At 47.0% G+C, this 23846-nt stretch overlaps 1 protein-coding gene across 1 annotated transcript in view; it reads right to left on the bottom strand.

Annotated features, from left to right (window-relative positions):
- Positions 1–23846, bottom strand: part of grip2b (glutamate receptor interacting protein 2b) — a 178830-nt gene that overhangs the window by 74421 nt on the left and 80563 nt on the right. The window contains exons 7-9 of the mRNA XM_041191848.1: positions 18926–19071; positions 8829–8976; positions 1994–2163 (exon numbers count right to left, since the gene is read on the bottom strand). Of these exons, the coding sequence (XP_041047782.1) occupies positions 1994–2163; positions 8829–8976; positions 18926–19071 (464 nt within the window). The remainder of the gene's footprint in view (positions 1–1993; positions 2164–8828; positions 8977–18925; positions 19072–23846) is intronic.

Genomic DNA, 23846 nt, shown 5'->3' with positions numbered 1-23846 from the left:
AGTCCCCAATTCTTGACTGCCTCCCCTAGTTAGCAACTGATGAAGACTCTGGGCAGCTTCAACCAACCACTTGCACTGTTAACAATCATGGGACGCAAGTGCAGCACCCATCCACCCAGGCTCCTAGAACTCCTGCAACTACTGCGTCATCTTCGTGCCGGCACGTGCAATTTCTTGACTATCACGTATGTCAAGCGGCAGGTGGTGGAGGATGATGCTCGTTTTCAGCGGCACCTTCCAAACCCACGGCCACTACCATCTAGAAAGACAAGGGCAGCAAATAGATGGGAACACCACCACTACCTGGAAGTTCCCCTCCAAGCCACTCACCATCCTGACTTGGAAATATATCGCCATTCCTTCACTGTCACTGGGTCAAAATCCTGGAATTCCCTCCCTAACAGCACTGTGGGTGTACCTACACCACATGGACTGCAGCGGTTCATGAAGGCAGCTCACCACCATCTTCTCAAGGACAATTGCTGATTGGCAATCAATGCTAGCCATGCCAGTGATGCCAACATCCTGAAAATTAATTTAAAAGAACATTTTTGTTGTCGCACTGCTGCATTGCCCAGCAGCTGCAGGATCTTCAGGAGGGTTGGAACTGTCATCTTCACCACTGTGATATATTTCTATTTATTTAAGTTCTTTATGTATTTTCCTTGCCCCATGTTCTTTTTGGAAATTATTTTGGTTAAGTCAACCATCTCATGATATAAGCAATCTTCACAGCCTCATCATGTCTCCAGTGATTCATAGCCAATGAAGTACATTTAAAGTTTGGTTACTGTTCTAATATAGGAAACATGGCTGCCAAATTCTGCACAGCGGAAGCAGCAATGTGATAATGACCAGACCATTCAGAGATTGATATTGGCCAGTTATTTTCCTCATTTCATGCCCCCAAACTAAATCAAGTGATGCTTCTTTCCATATTGGACTGGAAGTGCACCGATCTACCTAATAGTCCTAGCTACATCCAGAATAAATCTTCTCTCCGTTCCCCTTTATCCCTCAGCCAATAGCTAATAAACAGATTGTCTGATTAGGTAAGGTGTTTTGGAGTGTACTGGGGCTGTGTAAATGCAAGTTTTATCTTTCTCTTCTCTTTATCCAGTCAGTGCTGGCCCTGGGGCTATAACTACTTGATGGTCATATTTCATGCCTAATGCTGACACAGCATTTCCATCTACCATCACTGCCATTTCTTGCCAAGATCAGTGCAGAAGGCTTTTATGTGAATATCTGTATTTTCTCATCCATCAATTCTCTGCAGCGACTTTCTCCTCTGATGATGCTGACTCTTTGTGCTGTTGCCCTCCACACTCTCACCTAAGTGCCCAAGATTCGAGTGAACCAAGACGATAGACAGCAGCAGGCTGTTCAACCACAGCCTGGTTTGGCTTTGGTGGAGCTTCACCAGAATCAAGCCCGACCCTGCTCTCATCCAACATCCACAAGTGTACCTCTAAGAAACGGTTTAGCGACAGAAGTCAAGAACAGGGAATCCTGAAAGATTTGCTTGCCTCCCCCCCAGGCCACCTGTAGTGCACCAACAAAGGTCCCCAGCTGAAGTTAGTTGGCTCACCACAGAACAGGGATTAAACTTGAAACCTTTGGAGCTGGGGGTTTTCCCGATTTCCCCAGTGAACTAGTAGGAGATCCCCAAGAGGAAAATCTATCCCTGTGTGCTTTGCAAAGAGCAATTACTGACTGGGTGAAAGATCATGCACGTTTCCACTGAAAGCTCCAGTTGACTTTGTTGATCAGTTACATTACTAACAGGCATAGAATAACATAATGAGTCTGTGCTTCCTGTTAGATTCTTGGTTGGAAGATGGTGGCCATCATGCGCTTGACTTTCTGGTACCAGAGTACCTGTAGGTTGGGTTCCCTCTTGCCATCACTACAACTTTGCGAAGTGACCCCATAAATGGTTTTGAGGCTTTTGATAATCTAGTTTTGATATGTTAAAGGGGAACAGGTGTACCTTGCTCTGCTGGCTTCAGCGACAGTCTGCTCTGGTGCACTGGCAGGATCTCCAGCTTAACATTGTCGGAGGTGCTGGTTAGGAGCTGGGTCGCCTCCAGCACAGTACAGTGCTCAGTGCTCATCCCATCAATCGACAAAATGTGGTCGCCAACATGCAATGCCCCACACCTGAAACATGGGCAAAAGGAAAGTCATTTCTAAACTCCTTATACAGCAGAAACAGAAGTTGATCTGATAGGTTTTCATGCTAATGATTTGCATTGACCTGAAATAATTATGTATCATGTCAAAAACTGTATATTCAGAATAAATTTCATTGTATACTGTTTTAAAACTTCAAACCAACAGTGGAGTTGTTTTGTTTATTCCTTTTCCCTCCTCTAGGTGTCCCTGTCTCCCTGTTTGATCATAACTGGTTGGAAGGCCCCCAAAGGCCTGTCAATGCCTGTCAGTGGCTAGTGTGTGAGGTGCTGAACAAGGACAGAGACATCAGTTAAAATCAATTGTTAATTAAAGGAATAGAGAAACTTTAAAAGGACAGAGGTTTTAGTTAATATCCTTATCCTCATTTTCAAATCCCTGCATGACCGCTCGCCTTCCCCCCCACTCTGTGACTCTTGTCCTGCTCTTCAAAACCCCTGTGTTCCTCCAACTCTGGCATCTTGTGCACTGCCCACTCCATTCACCCCACCATTGGTGGCTGTGCCTCTTGTGTTAATGTTATGTTAATTGTATTATTAAGGTTAAGGATCAGGTGGAGGATATTGGTTGATTAAGTATTTTGTCACATATAAAGAAAGACTTGTCTATTCTGTGTTTACATAGGATGTGTGAGGTGATGCATTTGGGGAGGTCAAGCAAGGCACCAGAATACACAATAAATGGGAGGATACTGAGAGGTTTACAGGAAGTGAGAGATCTTGGAGTGAATGTTCATAGATCCCTGAAGATAGCAGGACAGGTTGACAAGGTGTTTAAGAAAGGCATACGGAGTCCTTTCATTTATTAGTCTGAGGCATAGAATATAAGAGCAGGGAGGTTATAATACAATATAAAACATTAGTTAGGCCACAACTTGAGTACGGTGTACAGTCCTTGTTACCTCATTACAGAAAGGATGTAATTGCATTAGAGAGGCTACAGAGGAGATTTATGAGGATGTTGCCAGGACTGGAAAATTGCAGCTATGAGTAAAGATTGGATAGGCTGAGGTTGTTCTCCTTGGAACAGAGGAGGCTGAGGGGAGATGTGATTGAGATGTACAAAATTGTGAGGAGCCTGGATAGAGTGGATGGGAAGGGCCTATGACTGGGGGGCATAGGTTTAAAATGATTGGTCGGAGGATTTGGGGGGAGATGTTGAAACATCTTTTCACCCCGAGTCTGGAACTCACTGTCTGAAAGGGTAGTAGAGACAGAAACCCTCAACTCATTTAAAAAGTGTCTGGATATGCACCTCAAGCTCCGTAATCTGCAGGGCTACAGAGCAAATGCTGGGAAGCGGGATTGGCTGGGTATCTTGTTTGTTGACTGGTGCAGACACAATGGGCCAAGTGGCCTCCTTCTGTGCTGTAAACACTCTATCATTCTATTGTGTGAGGCTGCAGCCCTTGTTTCATTACCTAAGGGAGCTGCTCCTCAAGTTTTGTTTGCACTTCAGCCCCACGCTCCTGATCTTTGGCCACCCGGTGGGAAGGGGGTGGACAGATGGGAGAAGTTCCTTATGGGTCTGCTCCTGGGCCTGGCCAAGGTATCCATTAACAGGTCCAGGCAGCAGGCCGTGGAAGGGGTCATTAGACCTGACTGTCTGCCCCTATTCTATGGCTACATTCACTCACAGGTGTCCCTGGAGAGGGAGCATGCAGTGCCGACCGGTACACTTGAGGCCTTCTGTGACCAGTAGACACCACAGGGGCTGGAGTGCACCATCAGCCCTTGAAACACTATTTTAACTTAGTTTGGTAAATCTCCTTTAAAGCTTTATCTTTTTGCTATAGTGCCCCTTTAAGGAGCTGTTAACCTGTTTAGTAGTTAATTTGTTTATTTTTGGGTTCTTTAAAAGAGTGTAAAGAAAGACTTGTCCGTGTTACATGTTTATGTAGGATGTGTGAGGTTGCAGTCCTGGGTTTATTACCTAAGAGGGCCTCTCTTCAAGTCTTATTTGCACATGAGTCCCATGCTCCTGATCTTTGGCCACCCAATGCAGAAGTGGGTGGGCAGGGCAGAGGACCTCCTTGTTAGCCTGCTCCTAGGATTGGCCAAGGTGGCCTTTAACAATTCTGCTCAGCGGGTGGTTGAGGGGGTCTGCCCTTCTCCCATGGCTACATTCACCCCCAGGTGTCCCTGGAGAGGGAGCATGCAGTGCCCACCAGTGTGCCTGAGGCCTTCTGCGACCAGTGGGCACCGCATGCTCCCTCTCTCCAGCAGGAGCTGGAGTGCATTATATCCCCCCAAAATGTTATTTTAATTTAATTTAAGTTTCCTTTAAAGTTTGTTTTTCGTTACAGTGCGCCTTTCATTAATTAATTAGTTAATTAGTTTTTTTTAATTTGCTCAAAAGAGTATGAAGAAAGGCTTCCCAAAGTCACATTCTAATTTGCTAAGTTTCTGTTCAAGTTTTATTGGTTCTGTTTCAATAATGTAAAGTGACCCATAAGAGGCAGAAAATTTCTTTAATGGTTTTACCTACATTGGTTTTTCTTGAAAGAGTATAAAGAAGGACTTCTGGGGCACAGGTTGGTAGATAGGAGGCAGACATTTGTAATGCTGCATTCTATAAATAAAGGAACGATCAAAAAAAGGACACAGCTCTGAAGAAGAGTCATATGGACTTGAAACGTTAACTCTGGTTCTCTCTCCACAGATAGTGCCGGATCTGTTGAGTTTTTCCAGCATTTTCTGTTTTTATCAAGAAAAGGATTTGTGTCTAGTTTCATTTTTCACCATCCGGCTTGGGATCCAATTATTTTCCAGCTGCCTAAGCCCCAAGCTCCGCAATTCTCTCCCTAAACCTCTCTGCCTCTCAAGCTCTTATTTAAGATGCTTCTTAAAAGCTTAAAAGCTTCTTTTGGTCACCTGCCTGAATATTTCATTACTTAGCTCGCTTTCAACTTCAGTTTCACTGCACTCCTGTGAAGTACCTTGGGATTGTTTTTTTTCTATCTTAAAGAAGTTGTTGTTGTTCCTGTGTATGTCTCTCCTTGATGGCCTGGCCAAGGTGGCAGACTGGGGAAGGAGACGCAATGCTCCAGCGCTCCTTCCTGGCACCACACCAGTTTGCCACCCCCATTGCCGGTGCTCCTCATCAACCGTTAACAGAATGGTAGGAATTTTCTCAGCTTTTCCTTATAGGGATTGGCAGCGCAGGCTGAAAACAATGTGATCTTCAGCTATTCCCGCTGGGTATGGGGCTGGGTGTGACAGGAGCCTTCCCCGCCCCTTCTAGCTTTGCAGTCAGGTCAGTAAAGCTTACCCTTTTTTGATGGTAGCTTCCATTGGGGAGTTGATGGCGTAGTGGTATGGTTGCTGGGCCAGTAATCCTGCCATGGCAGATGGTGCAACTTGAATTCAATAAAAATCTAGAGGTAAAAATCTAATGATGACCATGAAATGATTGTTGTAAAAACCCACCTGGTTCACAAATGCCCTTCAGGGAAGGAAATCTGCCATCCTTACCTGGTCTGGCCTACATGTCACTCCAGACCCACAGCAATGTGGTTGACTCTTAACTGCCCTCTGAAATGGCCTAGCAAGCCACTCAGTTGTAACAAACTGCTAAAAAGTCTCAAAAAAGGAATGAAACCGGACAGACCACACGGCATTGACCTACGCACCAGAAACTACAACGGCAAACTCAGCCCTGTCTACCCTGCAAAGTCCTCCTTGCTAACATCCAGGGGCTAGCGTCAAAATTGGGACAGCTGTCTCACAGACTAGACGAGCAACATCCTGACATAGTCATCCTCACGGGATCATAACTTACAGATAATGTCCCAGACACCACCATCACCATCCCTGCATATGTCCAGGCCCAGCAGAGGTGGCAGCACAGTGGTATACAGTTGGGAGGGAATTGCCCTGGGAGTTCTCAACATCGACTCGGGACTCCATGAAGTCTCATGGCATCAGGTCAAACATGGGCAAGGAAACCTCCTGCTGATTACCACATACTGTCCTCCTTCAGCTGGTGAATCAGTGCTCCTCCATGTTGAACACCACTTGGAGGACGTACTGAGGGTGGCAAGGGCGCAGAATGTACTCTGGGTGGGGGACTTCAATGTCCATCACCAAGAATGGCTCAGTAGCACCAGTACAGACCTACAGGACCTAGCTGCTAGGCTGGGTCTGCAGCAGGTGATGAGGGAACCAACAAGAGGGAAAAACATACTTGACCTCATCCTCACCAACCTGCTCGTCACAGATGCATCTGTCCATGACAGTATCGGTAGGAGTGACCACCGCACAGTCATTGTGGAGACGAAATCCTGCCTTCACATTGTGGATACCCTCTATCATGTTGCGTGGCACTACCACCGTGCTAAATGGGCTAGATTTTGAACAGATCTAGCAACTCAAGTCTGGGCATCCGTGAGGTGCTGTGGGCCATCAGCAGCAGCAGAATTATTGTACTTGAACACAATCTGTAAACTCATGGCCTGGCATATCCCCCACTCTACCATTACCATGAAGCCAGGGGATCAACCCTGGTTCAATGAAGGGTGCAGGAGAGCACACTAGGAGCAGCACCAGGTATATCTAAAAATGAGGTGAAGCTATAACACAGGACGACTTGCATGTCAAACAGCATAAGCAGCAAGTAATTGACAGAGCTAACCAATCCCACAACCAACGGATCAAATCTAAGTCCTGCCACGTCCAGTCACGAATGATGGTAGACAAGTGGATAATCGACCTTGGCCTCCACCCAAGGTCCCCAGCATCACAGATGCCAGTCTTCAGCCAATCCAATTCACTCCACGTGATATCACGAAACGGCTGATGACAATGGATGCTGCAAAGGCTATGGGACCTGACTACATTCTGGAAGACTTGTGCTCCAGAACTTGCCGCGCCCCTAGCCAAATTGTTCCAGTACAGCTACAATGGCATCTACCTGGCTATTTGGAAAATTGCCCAGGTATGTCCTGTACACAAAAAGCAGGACAAATCCAACTTGGCCAATCCCATCAGTCTACTCTCAATCATCAGTGAAGTAATGGAAGGGGTCATCAACACTGCTATCATACATCAACAGATGGCAATGACCATCTCCAACAAGAGAAAATCTAACCATTGCCCCTTAATGGTCAATGGCATTACTGTCTCTGAATCCCCCACTATCAACATCCTGGGGGTTACCATTGGCCAGAAACTGAACTGGACCAGCCATATAAATACTGTGGCTACAAGAGCAGGTCAGGGGCTAGGAATCCTGTGACGAGTAGCTTATCTCCTGACTTCCCAAAGCCTGCCCACCATCTACAAGGCACAAGTCAGGAGTGTGATGGAATACTCCCCATTTGCCTGGATGAGTGTAGCTCCCACAACACTCAAGAAGTTTGACACTATCCAGGACAAAGCAGCCCACTTGATTGGCACCACATCCACAAACATTTACTCCCTTCACCACCGATGTACAGTAGCAGCAATGTATACCATCTACAAGATGCACTGCAGGAATTCACCAAGGGTCCTTAGACTGCATCTTCCAGGGCTCATGCTGTGGTCAGTGACAAAGTACTATTGGAGAAGGGCCTGACCATAACCTCTAACCCACCATGAATCTACAGCACAGAAACAGGCCATTCAGCCCAAATGGTCTATGGCAATGTCTATACTGCATATGAGCCTCCTCCCAGTCTAAATACCTCTTCCCACTCACGCCCTCCCCACATCCCTCTCTTCCTTTCTCCTTAAAGTATCCAACAAGCCTTAAGAGTATCAGAGCTATCTTCTTTGATTCCTCCATGTGGCAGCAAGCTCCATATTTTTTTTTATGCATTCCCGGGATGTGGACATCACTGACTAGGCCAGCACACATTGTCCATCCCTAATTGTCCTTGACAAGGTGGTGGTGAGCCACTGCCTTGAAACACTACAGTCCATGTGGTGTAGATACGCCCACAATGCTCTCTATGGCCCACAGGCCATTAAAGAGATGCAGCAGATGTTGAGGAAGCAGGGCTCTCAGGACACACACACACAGGCAGGTAAGCATGTGAATCCCAGGAATGTTGCCACACTTGTGGAGTGTCTCATCTAATTGGGATCATCGTTGTCTGAACATGCCAAGTGAAAATGGGAATCTCCTTGTCATGAACAAAAAGAAAGACTTCCATTTGTATAACACCTTTCACGACCTCAGCACTTTGCAAAGTGCTTTACAGCCAATGAAACGCTGCTGAAATGTAGTCGCTGTTGCAATGTAGGAACCAATATGTGCACAGCAAGATTCCACAAATAGCAATGTGATAACTGAACAAGAAATCTGTTTCAGAGATGCTAGCTCAATATTGGACAGGACACAAGGAAAATCACGTCCCATGTTCTTCTTTGAACTAGTGTCATGGAGTCATATGCATCTACCTGAGAGAGCAAATGGGGCCTCATCTGAAATGTGGCTGCTCCGAGAGTGCAGTGCTCATTCAGTACTACACTGGAATGTCAGCCTAGATTCTTGAGCCTCAATCTCCGGAGCAGGACTTGAACCCACAACCTTCTGGACTTAGGGAGTGAGTGGGCTATTAACTGAGCCATAGCTGATCAACCTCAAACAACTGAGTCAGGTGTTTTCTAACTGAGGTTCCCACTTAAACAAGAGGACGAAATGAATACCTGTCCACAATGCTGGCTGCTTTGATCTTGTCGAGGACAATGACTTGCTTGTTGCGGTTTGTGCCACTGGATAGTGACATTCCCAGTGTGCAGCCTGGGGTTTTTGTGATTTCCACCAGTAAAGGACCGGAAGCATTGAGCACGGAATCTGTAAGACAGAACACCCATCACCACAATCACAAGGTTGCCTCGCTGTCTGTCCAATTCCTTCCCAGTGCCCCTGCCCAATCCATCCATAAATATCCAGTCCAACCTCACAAAACCCAAGCATCAATGAGGTGCACTCACCAGCTTTAAAAATAATGTTGCTCATTTTTACACACGTTGTACGTTATTATTCATATATTTCCACTTGACCCAGACCCTCCCACTCCTCTTCAATCCCTAAGGTTGCAGGACTCCATCAAGCAATATGCACCCCCACCAGTGGAATAGCAAATTAGTTTTGCCTTATCTTATCTTGCAGCCCAAGAGAGGAAAACACTATAACCACAGGTGTTGGTATAATTGAAGAGTCTGAATGGTTTATATAAAAAGTAATGGATAACCAAGAGTGAGTTACAGGCTGGAATCCAATCAAGGGATTTGGAGAGTTTACATACATTAAACAATGGATAGGTGTGGGTGAGCTACAGGCTGGAAGCTAATCAAGGAAGTGGTGTGGTTTATGTACAGGATAATGGATACCCAAGACTGAGTTCCAGGCTAGAAGCTGATTGAGTGGGTTGAATGGTTTAGATGTGAAACCCACGTGATCCAAGGGGCAGTTGCTGATGCTAAGGCACCGGCTTGGAATATTAACCTTGTTTCCCTCCTCACAGGAACACCATGGGCAGAATTTTACAGTTGCCTGTGGACAGGTTTGCAGGCGAGGGAAAGTCAGTAAAATTCTGTGGGTGCTTCTCCTGCCCACCCCAGACCTGGCCGTGATTTAACAGGCAGCGGGGAGGTCTCAGATGGCTCGCCTACCTTTGTGCAAATCGAGGCCCTTAAAGGATGAGGAGGGGGTGCTGCCTCCTTCACAGGCCCACTTTCCTGATTGGAGGGTGCAGCCCCCACAAAGGTTTGCCTGCCCCACCTCTCACCAACCCCCACAGAATTCTACTCCCTCCCTGACCTGAGTATCCCTGCCCCCATACCCTTTGCCCCCTCTCCCCCTCACCCTGAATCTCCTATCCTGGCCCTGCCAAGAATCCCCACCCACCCCAACTTACCTGTCATCCAGTTCTTGACTCTTCTTTTTTTGGCAACTGCCTGCAGTCCCAGCAGTGGCCACTACTCCCAGTGGCGCTGCTGGAACCAGAGGTTTGCCGGCAGCTCCCAGAGGTGGGACTTCCTCCCTAGGTGGAGGAGGAAGACCTGTATAAAACCAATTAATACCCCCCAGAGGGTTAAATGACAGCTGGGCAGCCAACCAGAGCAGGGGCGAGTTTTACGGCAATATTTTCAGCAGTGGGTTTCCAGCATGTTCTGCATTTTGTTTCAAATTTCTAGCAACTGCAATATTTTGCTTTTGTACTGAAGAAGCTGGGATGGTTCTCCTTAGAGCAGAGAGCGTTGAGGAGATTTGATAGAAGTGTTGAGATTGTGGGTGGAATCGTCCCAGATTTACACTAAGTGCAGAAGCAGACGGGGAAATAGTAATTTTACCATCCGGATCCAAGGGTGGGTTTTCGTGCCATATCGTCCCATTCCTGCCTCATTAATTATGTTGCCAAAGGAAACACGCCATTTTGCGGGTGGGCAACCTCCGGTTTGACCACCATGCTGTTACCTCGCTGCTTCCTCAATCCGGGCACCATATTTAAACTGCAGCTGCACGCACACTTCTCAATGCTTGCAACCCAGGACTGCTCTGGTGAAGATACAATCCAGAAACCAAGAAGAGTGCAGACGCTCCGATTCAGTGACATATCCTAGGATGTACTCTGGACACCACGGAGGCCCGCAACACTCTACTCTGGCTGCAGGAAGCCCATTAGTCTCACCACTCCGGCTTGGGAGGTGGTCGGTGCCAATGCTGCACAAGAGGTTGGCCATCCAGTGCAGAAAACGGATGAATGATCTCATCTGTGCCCCCAAGATATGTCAACCATCTTATTACTCTAAACTCACGCATTCACAAGCCCATTACACATTCACTGGCATCTCAGTCACTGCCAGTTCAAGGGGCTCACTACTCACTCCCTCACCCACACCCTCACATCTCCATCTGGCCTAATCTCCTCTGGAGACTAACTCCTCAGCCCTCATCACCTTGAGCCCACTTGAACAGATCAACTTGTGCCCCCAAACACACCCTGGGACATCCCTCTTCCCCAGTACAGCCCTCGCCCTGCAGCCTCTTCCCTTGCCTGAGGCCACTTCTCCCCCTTCCCCAAAGCCCTAGCCCTGCAGCTGTTGAAAAACCACCCCTGCTTTATGGCAGGTAGAGACCTGCCCATGATCCCCCCTAAAGGTGATGTGGAGCTGCCTGTGAAGCCTGGCGCTGATGACTGTGAGTGCTGCCCAAAGCAAAGTAGGCAAATAAATCTCAAAGCCCCGAGTGAAGCACAAGTCGCCAGGTACATGTGAAACATGTTGCCGTGCATGCCTGGATGATCCAACATAGTGGCGGTGGGGGGCGGGGGATGATTCCAATGAGCAGGGTTTGTAATGAGATGCTAAAGTATTGAAATTAGGTTCCCGACGTATGGTGACAGGAAATGCTGCCCGCCATTTACGAGCAGAGCGGACAATCGCAAACTGGTTTCATAATGGCGTGAAACCAATTTTTGGCCTTCTCACATATTGTTCCCCCCAGCACCCCCCAGCCGCCCAATGCAAATGAGGCCAGAAAATTCCAGCCTACGAATGGGTTTGACAGAGTTGGCAGAGGCCCAATGGGCCGAATGGCTTCCTTCTCTGCTGTATCGTTCTCTAATTCAATATATAGAGCAGTGGATGCTCTAAAAGTCAGTTATAAACTAGAATCTAACTGAGGTGTTTGGATGGTTTATATATAGAATAATTGCACGATAGGTGTGAGCTGGGGGCTGTAATTTGAAGCTTTAGCTCACTATTTGAAATCTGAGACTGGATTATTATTTTAATATTGCTGTGGAGATTCTACTGTTACTTATTGAATCTGCTTTTTGTTTCTAATCTTGCTGGTTTGGCAGAGGGAAAGCAGAGCTCCTGTTAATGTGCAGATCTAAAACCTGGCTCAATGATCCATAGTTTCAGAGGGTCAGAGTTGAAGCAGCCACTATGTGAGAGGCACTCAGATATGCGAATGGTTGCTGCTCTCTGGGCACAATGAAGCTCCTTTCAATTAACATACTTCTAATTGACTGTAGCAGAAAGAGAACAACTTGAAAAGCAGGCAGCACTAGGAGAGAGAAGCGAGCAGCCTCACAAGGGGGCGGTGGGGGGAGGAAGAACATCCCGCCTGAAAGCGTTTGCCTAGGTAAAGTCTTTCCTAGCAACCGTTCAGAGTCATTAGCAGGCAGGTGGATTGCCAGTTCTTGTCCAAGGGCTTTAACTGGAGCAGGAGAGCAAATCAATCATTAGCTCTTCACCAAATCGCATTCAAATGATAATACAGAACTTCAATGGAAATTGGAGACATCATTTTCCTTTTTGCTATGTTGGTGTTTTAGAGAACTGATCTGACCTCCCGTGGAGTTGCTCAAGGTTAGTCAGTGCTTTGAAGCACAGACATGCTGCAAAGCTGGACCTATGTATCACCTGACCTGTCCATTTAAGACTCTATGATACAGTTAATTGTCACTACATATGAGGCTCAAGATGATAAGTATAGGTCAGGAAATTGCTTCCACATTTCAACCTTGAGTTCAAAAGAACTCCAGAAGAAATGATTGGTTTTTGTTCAGTACCACAGTATCACAGCATCACAGACTCCATGTTGGGTACAGTATCACAGTCCCAATGTTGCAGTGCAGTATCACAGTCCCCAAACTGGGGTACAGCATCACAGTCCCATGGTTGGCGCACAGCATCACAGTCTGGATGTTGGGGTACAGTATCACAGTCCCATTGCTGGGGTACAGTATCACAGTCTCCTTGCTGCGGTACAGTATCACATTCTCCATGCTGGGGTATATTATCACAGTCCTGTTGTTGGGATACGATATCACGGTCCTGTTGTTGGGGTACATTATCACAGTCCTGTTGTTGGGGTACGGTATCACAGTCCTGTCGTTGGGGTATATTATCACAGTCCTGTTGTTGGGGTATATTATCACAGTCCTGTTGTTGGGGTATATTATCACAGTCCTGTTGTTGGGGTACGGTATCACAGTCCTGTTGTTGGGGTACGGTATCACAGTCCTGTTGTTGGGGTACGGTATCACAGTCCTGTTGTTGGGGTACGGTATCACAGTCCTGTTATTGGGGTATATTATCACAGTCCGGTTGTTGGGGTACGGTATCACAGTCCTGTTGTTGGGGTATGGTATCACAGTCCTATTTTTGGGGTACGGTATCACAGTCCTGTTGTTGGGGTACGGTATCACAGTCCTGTTGTTGGGGTACGGTATCACAGTCCCATTGTTGGGGTATGGTATCACAATCCTTTTGTTGGGGTACAGTATCACATTCTCCATGTTGGGGTACAGCATCACATTCTCCATGTTGGGGTACATTATCACAGTCCTGTTGTTGGGATACGGTATCACAGTCCTGTTGTTGGGGTACGGTATCACAGTCCTGTTTTTGGGGTACAGTATCAGAGTCTCCATGTTGAGTTACAGTATCACAGTCCTGTTGTTGGGATACGGTATCACAGTCCTGTTTTTGGGGTACGGTATCACAGTCCTGTTGTTGGGATATGGTATCACAGTCCTGTTTTTGGGGTACAGTATCAGAGTCTCCATGTTGAGTTACAGTATCACAATCCTGTTGTTGGGATACGGTATCACAGTCCTGTTTTTGGGGTACGGTATCACAGTCCTGTTGTTGGGGTACGGTATCACAGTCCTGTTGTTGGGGTACGGTATCACAGTCCTGTTTTTGGGGTACGGTATCACAGTCCTGTTTTTGGGGTACAGTATCAGAGTCTCCATGTTGAGTTACAGTATCAGTCCTGATGCTGGGGTACCGTTAGGAAACTCCAATACCTACATTAAGTTTAACTCAAAGTCAGAGTCTGGGTACTAGAATTCCAAATGGGTTTTGGGACTTCTGTGCATGCGCCGGCCAGGAAATGACCACACATGCGCAGTTTGTTCATTTTCACTTCTTTAGGCCAGGAACCTACCCTCCGCACGTGCGCAAAAGAAAAGGAAGCAAAGAAGTGAAACAGCACAAAACTGGACATCAGGTGATCTGCAACCAGAGCGCCATTTGAGAGAAGGTGTCCCAGGGGGTTGGACACGGGGAGGGAGACACAGAGGAGGTCCCAAACCAGCAAGTGGGACAGAAAGAGGTCCAAGAAGAAAGTCCCAGGCGGGGACTAAGACAAAGATCAGAGGTAGATCCCTTTGAGTGAAGATAAACAACAGGAGCAGGAAAAAAGGCTCCAAGTTTAAGAAAGAGCTGCAGGGAGCAGACTTGAAATAAAGTGGGCTCGAGAGAAGCCCAGAAGATCTGAAAGGGCAGCCGAAGATTGGTAACTACATGCTGTGGGTCGTAAGGGCAAAGGTATCCTTTTGGAGCAGTGGTGTTCTGCTTGGCATGGCCGAAAACCTGAAAGTGTGCTTGGAAGGTGAAGCTTGAGTGTATTCGGAGATCCAGGGGAAAGGAATCTGGGAAGTTGAGATTGAAACCTTAGAGGTAGGATCCCTGTTGAGGTCATGTGAGTGGGACCGATGTTTGGAGAGAATTCCAAGGCTTGTTCTTCAGATGTGGAGATTGGAAACCCTCATGAGAAAGATTGGTTGGCTCACAGTGTGACAATCGTCTGGGTGGGTTGTTGAGAAATCCACAGAATCTGCTTTGGTCGCATCTGTCATTTACTTTGAAGTATGGTGAGTCTGTCCACAGTGCACCAGTTGGTTCACATGTACCGCAATCTTACCCTGAATATTAGAGTATAAGATAGATATGGTAAATTGTTTTATCTTTCTGAATTAGTACATGTCTGCAAAGAGATAGCTGGGGTGAAGGGATACTGAATATTAGAAATATTTGTATCATTTTCTTGTGTTATATTGAGATGTTTCCAACTGTTTTGCCTGAAGGAATATAGTTCATTTTTCTTGTTTAATAAATATTTTATTCTTTGTGTTAAAAGTACATAAGCAGACTCCTGTGAATTTCCTCCACGGTTTCTTAAAAAAGTTAGGATCTATCAAGCCAGGTTTCAGTCTGTGATGTGACTTGTCCAGTATTATCAACTGGGATCGTAACAGTACAGCAACTCAGGCTCCATGTTGGGGTACAGTAGCTCAGGCTCCATGTTGGGGTACAGTAGCTCAGACTCCATGTTGGGGTACAGTAGCTCAGGCTCCATGTTGGGGTACAGCAGCTCAGGCTCCACGTTGGGATACAGTAGCTTAGGCTCCATGTTGGGGTACAGCAGCTCAGGCTCCACGTTGGGATACAGTAGCTTAGGCTCCATGTTGGGGTACAGCAGCTCAGGCTCCACGTTGGGATACAGTAGCTCAGGCCTCATGAAAGCAAAAAACTGCGGATGCTGGAAACCTAGAACAAAAACAAAAATACCTGGAAAAACTCAGCAGGTCTGACAGCATCTGCGGAGAGGAACACAGTTGACGTTTCAAGTCCGTATGACCCTTCATCAGAACTAAGACATATAGAAATTAAATGAAATATAAGCTGGTAGAGGGGGGTGGGACAGGTAGAGCTCGATAGGGGGCCAGTGATAGGTGGAGGCCAAGAGGAGACTGCCAAAGATGTCATAGACAAAAGGACAAAGGGGTGTTGACGGTGGTGATATTATCTAAAGGATATGCTAATGGGGACATTAAAGGTAGCAAGCAGGCCAAGCTAGTGGCAGATGGCCCTAGTGCGGGTGGGTGGGGGGAAGGGATCGAAATGGGCTAAAAGGTGGAGATGAAACAATAGATTCTGCAAGCATGACCCAGACCTCCCTGTCGCTTGCCATTTCAACACACTACCCTGCTCTCATGCCCACATGTCCGTCCTTGGCCTGCTGCAATGTTCTAGTGAAGCTCAATGCAAACTGGAGGAACAGCACCTCATCTTCCGACTGGGCACCTTACAGCCTTCCGGACTGAATATTGAGTTCAATAATTTCAGATCATTAACTCTCTCTTCCATCCCCACCCCCATTCCGATTCCTCTTTTTCCAATAATTTATAACTTTTTTACAAATATAATTTTCTTTTCCCACCTATTTTAAAATTTATTTCAATCTATTCAAATTTATTTCTAGCACATCCTTTGATAATATCACCACCATCAACACCTCTTTGTCCTTTTGTCTATGACATCTTTGGCAGTCTCTTCTTGGCCTCCACCTATCACTGGCCCCCTATCAAGCTCTCCTGTTCCACCCCCCTCTACCAGCTTATATTTCATCTTATTTCTATATTTCTTAGTTCTGATGAAGGGTCATACAGACTCAAAACGTCAACTGTGTAGCTCAGGTTTCATGTTGGGGTACAGTAGTGTGGGCTCCATGTTGGGGTACAGTAGCTCAGGCTCCATGCTGGGGTACAGTAGCTCAGGCTCCATGCTGGGGTACAGTAGCTCAGGCTCCATGCTGGGGTACAGTAGTGTGGGCTCCATGTTGGGGTACAGTAGCTCAGGCTCCATGTTGGGGTACAGTAGCTTAGGCTACATGTTGGGGTACAGTAGCTCGGGCTCCATGTTGGGGTACAGTAGCTCGGGCTCCATGTTGGGGCACAGTAGCTCAGGCTCCATGTTGGGGCACAGTAGCTTAGGCTACATGTTGGGGTACAGTAGCTCGGGCTCCATGTTGGGGTACAGTAGCTCGGGCTCCATGTTGGGGCACAGTAGCTCAGGCTCCAAGTTGGGGTACAGTAGCTCGGGCTCCATGTTGGGGCACAGTAGCTCGGGCTCCATGTTGGGGCACAGTAGCTTAAGCTACGTTGGGGTACAGTAGCTCTGGCTCCAAGTTGGGGTACAGTAGCTCGGGCTCCATGTTGGGGCACAGTAGCTTAAGCTACATGTTGGGGTACAGTAGCTCTGGCTCCAAGTTGGGGTACAGTAGCTCAGGCTCCAAGTTGGGGTACAGTAGCTCGGGCTCCATGTTGGGGTACAGTAGCTCAGGCTCCATGCTGGGGCACAGTAGCTTAGGCTACATGTTGGGGTACAGTAGCTCTGGCTCCAAGTTGGGGTACTGTAGCTCTGGCTCCAAGTTGGGGTACTGTAGCTCTGGCTCCATATTGGAGTCCCGTAGCTCAGTCTCCATGTTGGGGTACAGTAGCTCAGGCTTCATGTTGAGGTACAGTAGCTCAGGCTCCATTTTGGGGTACAGTAGCTCAGCCTCCTTTAACTATTCAGTCCCTCACCCCAGTGAAGTTGATGAATGAGGTGGAGCAGTGAGCGTCTGGCAAGCATTCTTTCCCTGAGGCCACCACAACTGAACTTGACCTTGTCTGCCTGAACCATCAGTTGGACCACGAGATAAGGGATTGATTCCTGATAGTAATTATTGTCAAAGAATGTCTTTGGGCAGTTAGCATTAACAGACTTTCAGGGCAAGAGAACATAATTCAGGATATAGATCTGCTTCTCAATTTAGACAACCAAAGTTTGAGGTGAATCAATTAAACAGTACAGCAAGTTTAATGACAGTGTGATTGTATTGTGCCCTATAACAGCATCTATTTCCATTCAAAATAGAACAACTGCAGGAGCAGTGCAATCATTATATATGGGGCACAGGGATGGGAGAGTGCAAACTGGGGACCTGCCTTTACAAGATCAATGGAAGCTGCAGCAAGATCTACAAGCCCATCATGGGAATGGGGAGGGGGGAGCATGGTATAGTCACTAGATGAATAACCTAGAGGCCCAGGCTAATGCTCTGGGGACATGGGTTCAAATCTCATCACAGCAGCTGATCAAATTTAAAGTCAATTAATTAATCTGGAATTGAAAGCTAGTCTCAGTGTTGGTGACCATGAAGCTATCATTGATTGTTGTAAAATCCCACCTGGTTCACTAATGTCCTTTAGGGAAGGAAATCTGCCATCCTTCCCCAGTCTGGCCTACATGTGACTCCAGACCCACAGCAATATGGTTGACTCTGACTGCCCTCAGAAGCCACTCAGTTCAGGGACAATTAGGGGTGGGCAACAAATGCTGGCCTTGCCAGTGAAGCCCATATCCCATGAAAGAGTAAAGGAAAAAAAAGGTGGGAGGGAGGAGGGAAGATTAAACCAATAAAGTACATATTGAACCTCAAGTAAATACTGCAAATCCACCTAGCAGGTAGATGGGACAAAAAGTATTATTTTAAATGGAGACAACTGGGTTTGAGTTTTCAAGAAGGGAAGAATGAAGTCCAGTCGAATAAAACATGACTCTTTGAACAAACCTACATACACAGGAAAATATCTGAAATTCTCAATTAGGCTCAAATTGTCTGTAAACAGTCTAAAGTCTAATTCAGCAGCTGAAACAAGTCTCTCTGTTTCATGGTATGTGCCCTGGCTCAGTGGTAGTGGTCTAGTCTTAGCCACACTCCTTGAGCACATAATACAGGCTAACACTTCAGCACAATTATTGAGGGAGTGCTGCACTCTTCGAAGAGCCATCATTTGGATTAAACCTTAAACCAAGGCACAAAAGAGATTATAGAAATTACCTACAAGTACAGTGGAGTCATGGAGTCAAAGAAAAGCATATTTAAACTACAACTGTATGCTAGGCTGGATAAGAGTATCAAAGGATAAGCTTTGACAGATCACTGACCTTTCTTTGCCCTTGAATGTGTAAACAGTTGCTCTCGCATCCCAGTCCCTTGTTGATACCAGGTCAACACTTTGTGCACAGAAGCTGAACAGCTCCGTTTTGTATTGTGATATGATTATATGGCATGCGGTTTAGAGAATATTGATCAAACCTTGATGGAGAGAAACCTCCATTATCCACACCCCCTTAAAAAAACAGTTCCACCAGGAAGGTTCCATACTCCTTACCCATGATGTTAACGTCATACTCAATCTGGTAGATGGCCTCTTGTCCACACTGTCGCAGGATGTTCAGGGCCTCTCCATGACTGACACTGTGAAGTGGAATTCCATCCACACTCAATAGTCTGTCCCCAACTTTCAACGTTCCCTCCCTGCAAATACAAAGACAAAAATTGTTACGTTTTTGTCATTTCTCTTCTGCCCACATGGCTTCTCTGACTGACTGGTGGGCTGATGCTAGGGCACAGGGTCGATAACTGCAACATTGGAGAGGACACAGGGTCTATAACTGCAACATTGGAGAGGGCACAGGGTTTATAACTGCAACATTGGAGAGGGAACAGGTTTTATAACTGCAACATTGGAGAGGGCACAGGGTCTATAACTGCAACATTGGAGAGGGCACAGGGTTTATAACTGCAACATTGGAGAGGGCACAGGATTTATAACTGCAACACTGGAGAGGGCACAGGGTCTATAACTGCAACACCGGAGAGGGCACAGGGTCTATAACTGCAACATTGGAGAGGACACAGGGTCTATAACTGCAACATTGGAGAGGGCACAGGGTTTATAACTGCAACACTGGAGAGGGCACAGGGTCTATAACTGCAATATTGGAGAGGGCACAGGGTCTATAACTGAAACATTGGAGAGGGCACAGGGTCGATAACTGCAACATTGGAAAGGACACAGGATCTATAACTACAACATTGGAGAGGGCACAGGGTCTATAACTGCAACATTGGAGAGGTCACAGGGTTTATAACTGCAACATTGGAGAGGGCACAGGGTTTATAACTGCAACACTGGGGAGGGTACAGGGTTTATAACTGCAACATTGGAGAGGGGACAGGGTCCATAACTGCAACACTGGAGAGGGCACAGTGTCTATAACTGCAACATTGGAGAGGGCACAGGGTTTATAACTGCAACATTGGAGAGGGCATAGGGTCTATAACTGCAACACTGGGGAGGGTACAGGGTTTATAACTGCAACATTGGAGAGGGCACAGGGTCTATAACTGCAACACTGGAGAGGGCACAGTGTCTATAACTGCAACATTGGAGAGGGCACAGTGTCTATAACTGCAACATTGGAGAGGGCACAGGGTTTATAACTGCAACATTGGAGAGGGCACAGCGTTTATAACTGCAACACTGGGGAGGGTACAGGGTTTATAACTGCAACATTGGAGAGTGCACAGGGTCTCTAACTGCAACACTGGAGAGGGCACAGTGTCTATAACTGCAACATTGGAGAGGGCACAGGGTTTATAACTGCAACATTGGAGAGGGCACAGGGTCTATAACTGCAACACTGTGGAGGGTACAGGGTCTATAACTGCAACACTGGGGAGGTCACAGGGTTTATAACTGCAACATTGAAGAGGTCACAGGGTCTATAACTGCAACATTGGAGAAGGCACAGGGTTTATAACTCAACATTGGAGAGGGCACAGGGTCTATAACTGCAACATTGGAGAGGGCACAGGGTTTATAACTGCAACACTGGGGAGGTCACAGGGTCTATAACTGCAACATTGAGGAGAGTACAGGGTTTAAAACCACAACACTGGGGGGGGGGGGCACAGGGTTTACAAATGCAACATTGGAGAGGGCACAGGGTCTATAACTGCAACATTGGCGTGGGCACAGGGTTTATAACTCAACATTGGAGAGGGCACAGGCTCTATAACTGCAACATTGGAGAGGGCATAGGGTTCATAACTGCAACATTGGAGAGGTCACAGGGTCTATAACTGCAACATTGGAGAGGGTATAGGGTCTATAACTGCAACATTGGAGAGGGCACAGGATCTATAACTGCAACATTGGGGTGGGTACAGGGTTTATAACTGCAACATTGGAGAGGGCACAGGGTCTATAACTACAACACTGGGGAGGGAACAGTGTCTATAACTGCAACTTTGGAGAGGGCACAGGGTTTATAACTGCAACATTGGAGAGGGCACAGGGTCTATAACTGCAACACTGGGGAGGGTACAGGGTTTATAACTGCAACATTGGAGAGGGCACAGGGTCTATAACTGCAACATTGGCGTGGGCACAGGGTTTATAACTCAACATTGGAGAGGACACAGGGTCTATAACTGCAATATTGGAGAGGGCACAGGGTTCATAACTGCAACATTGGAGAGGGCACAGGGTTTATAACTGCAACATTGGAGAGGGCACAGGGTTTATAACTCAACATTGGAGAGGGCACAGGGTCTATACCTGCAACATTGGAGAGGGCACAGGGTTTATAACTGCAACATTGGAGAGGGTACAGGGTCTATAACTGCAACATTGGAGAGGGTACAGGGTCTATAACTGCAACACTGGGGAGGGTACAGGGTCTATAACTGCAACATTGGAGAGGGCACAGGGTCTGTAACGACAACATTGGAGAGGGCACAGGGTCTATAACTGCAACATTGGAGAGGGCACAGGGTCTATAACTACAACACTGGAGAATGTACAGGGTCTATAACTGAAAGATTGGGGAGGGTACAGGGTTTATAACTGCAACATTGAGGAGGGTACAGGGTTTAAAACCACAACACTGGGGGGGGGGCACAGGGTTTACAAATGCAACATTGGAGAGGGCACAGGGTCTATAACTGAAACATTGGCGTGGGCACAGGGTTTATAACTCAACATTGGAGAGGGCACAGGCTCTATAACTGCAACATTGGAGAGGGCACAGGGTTTATAACTGCAACATTGGAGAGGGCACAGGGTCTATAACCGCAACACTGGGGAGGGCACAGGGTTTACAAATGCAACATTGGAGAAGGCACAGGGTTTATAACTGCAACACTGGGGAGGGTACAGGGTCTATAACTGCAACATTGGAGAGGGCACAGGGTCTGTAACTACAACATTGGAGAGGGCACAGGGTCTATAACTGCAACATTGGAGAGGGCACAGGGTCTATAACTACAACACTGGAGAATGTACAGGGTCTATAACTGAAAGATTGGGGAGGGTACAGGGTCTATAACTGCAACATTGAGGAGGGTACAGGGTTTAAAACCACAACACTGGGGGGGGGGGGCACAGGGTTTACAAATGCAACATTGGAGAGGGCACAGGGTCTATAACTGAAACATTGGCATGGGCACAGGGTTTATAACTCAACATTGGAGAGGGCACAGGCTCTATAACTGCAACATTGGAGAGGGCACAGGGTTTATAACTGCAACATTGGAGAGGGCACAGGGTCTATAACCGCAACACTGGGGAGGGCACAGGGTTTACAAATGCAACATTGGAGAAGGCACAGGGTTTATAACTGCAACATTGGAGAGGGCACAGGGTTTATAACTCAACATTGGAGAGGGCATAGGGTCTATAACTGCAACATTGGAGAGGGCACAGGGTTTAAAATCACAACATTGGAGAGGGCACAGGCTCTATACCTGCAACATTGGAGAGGGCACAGTGTTTATAACTGCAACATTGGAGAAGGTACAGGGTCTATAACTGCAACACTGGAGAGGGCACAGGGTTTATAACTGCAACACTGGAGAGGGCACAGGGTCTATAACTGCAACACTGGGGAGGGTACAGGGTCTTTAACTGCAACATTGGAGAGGGCACAGGGTCTTTAACTGCAACATTGGAGAGGGCACAGGGTTTATAACTGCAACATTGGAGAGGGTACAGGGTCTATAACTGCAACATTGGAGAGGGCACGGGGTCTATAACTGCAACACTGGGGAGTTAACGGGGTTTATAACTGCAACATTGGAGAGGGCACAGGGTCTATAATTACAACATTGGAGAGGGCACAGGGTCTATAACTGCAACATTGAAGAGGGCACAGGGTCTATAACTACAACACTGCAGAATGCACAGGGTCTATAACTGAAACATTGGGGAGGGTACAGTGTTTATAACTGCAACATTGAGGAGGGTATAGGGTTTAAAACCTCAACACTGGGGAGGGCACACAGGGTTTACAAATGCAACATTGGAGAAGGCACAGGGTTTATAATTGCAACATTGGAGAGGGCACAGGTTTTATAACTCAACATTGGAGAGGGCATAGGGTCTATAACTGCAACATTGGAGAGGGCACAGGGTTTAAAATCACAACATTAGAGAGGGCACAGGATTAAAATCTGCAAAATTGGGGAGGGCACAGTGTCTATAACTGCAACATTGGATAGGGCACAGGGTCTATAACTACAACACTGGGGAGGGTACAAGGTTTATAACTGCAACATTGGAGAGGGCACAGGGTCTATAACTGCAACACTGGAGAGGGCACAGTGTCTATAACTGCAACTTTGGAGAGGGAACAGGGTTTATAACTGCAACATTGGAGAGGGCACAGGGTCTATAACTGCAACACTGGGGAGGGTACAGGGTTTATAACTGCAACATTGGAGAGGGCACAGGGTCTATAACTGCAACATTGGTGTGGGCACAGGGTTTATAACTGCAACATTGGAGAGGGCACAGGGTCTATAACTGCAACATTGGAGAGGGCACAGGGTTTATAACTGCAACATTGGAGAGGGTACAGGGTCTATAACTGCAACATTGGAGAGGGCACAGGGTTTATAACTGCAACACTGGGGAGGGTACAGGGTCTATAACTGCAACATTGGAGAGGGCACAGGGTCTATAACTGCAACACTGGGGAGTTAACGGGGTTTACAACTGCAACATTGGAGAGGGCACAGGGTCTATAACTACAACATTGGAGAGGGCACAGGGTCTATAACTGCAACATTGGAGAGGGCACAGGGTCTATAACTACAACACTGGAGAATGCACAGGGTCTATAACTGAAACATTGGGGAGGGTACAGGGTTTATAACTGCAACATTGAGGAGGGTATAGGGTTTAAAACCGCAACACCGGGGAGGGCACAGGGTTTACAAATGCAACATTGGAGAAGGCACAGGGT

Source organism: Carcharodon carcharias, chromosome 7 (genome assembly GCF_017639515.1).
Source record: "Carcharodon carcharias isolate sCarCar2 chromosome 7, sCarCar2.pri, whole genome shotgun sequence".
In the NCBI taxonomy this organism is placed as follows: Eukaryota; Metazoa; Chordata; class Chondrichthyes; order Lamniformes; family Lamnidae; genus Carcharodon; species Carcharodon carcharias.
The sequence above is the reverse complement of the archived record's forward strand: the minus strand, read 5'-3'. Positions and strand labels throughout refer to the sequence as shown.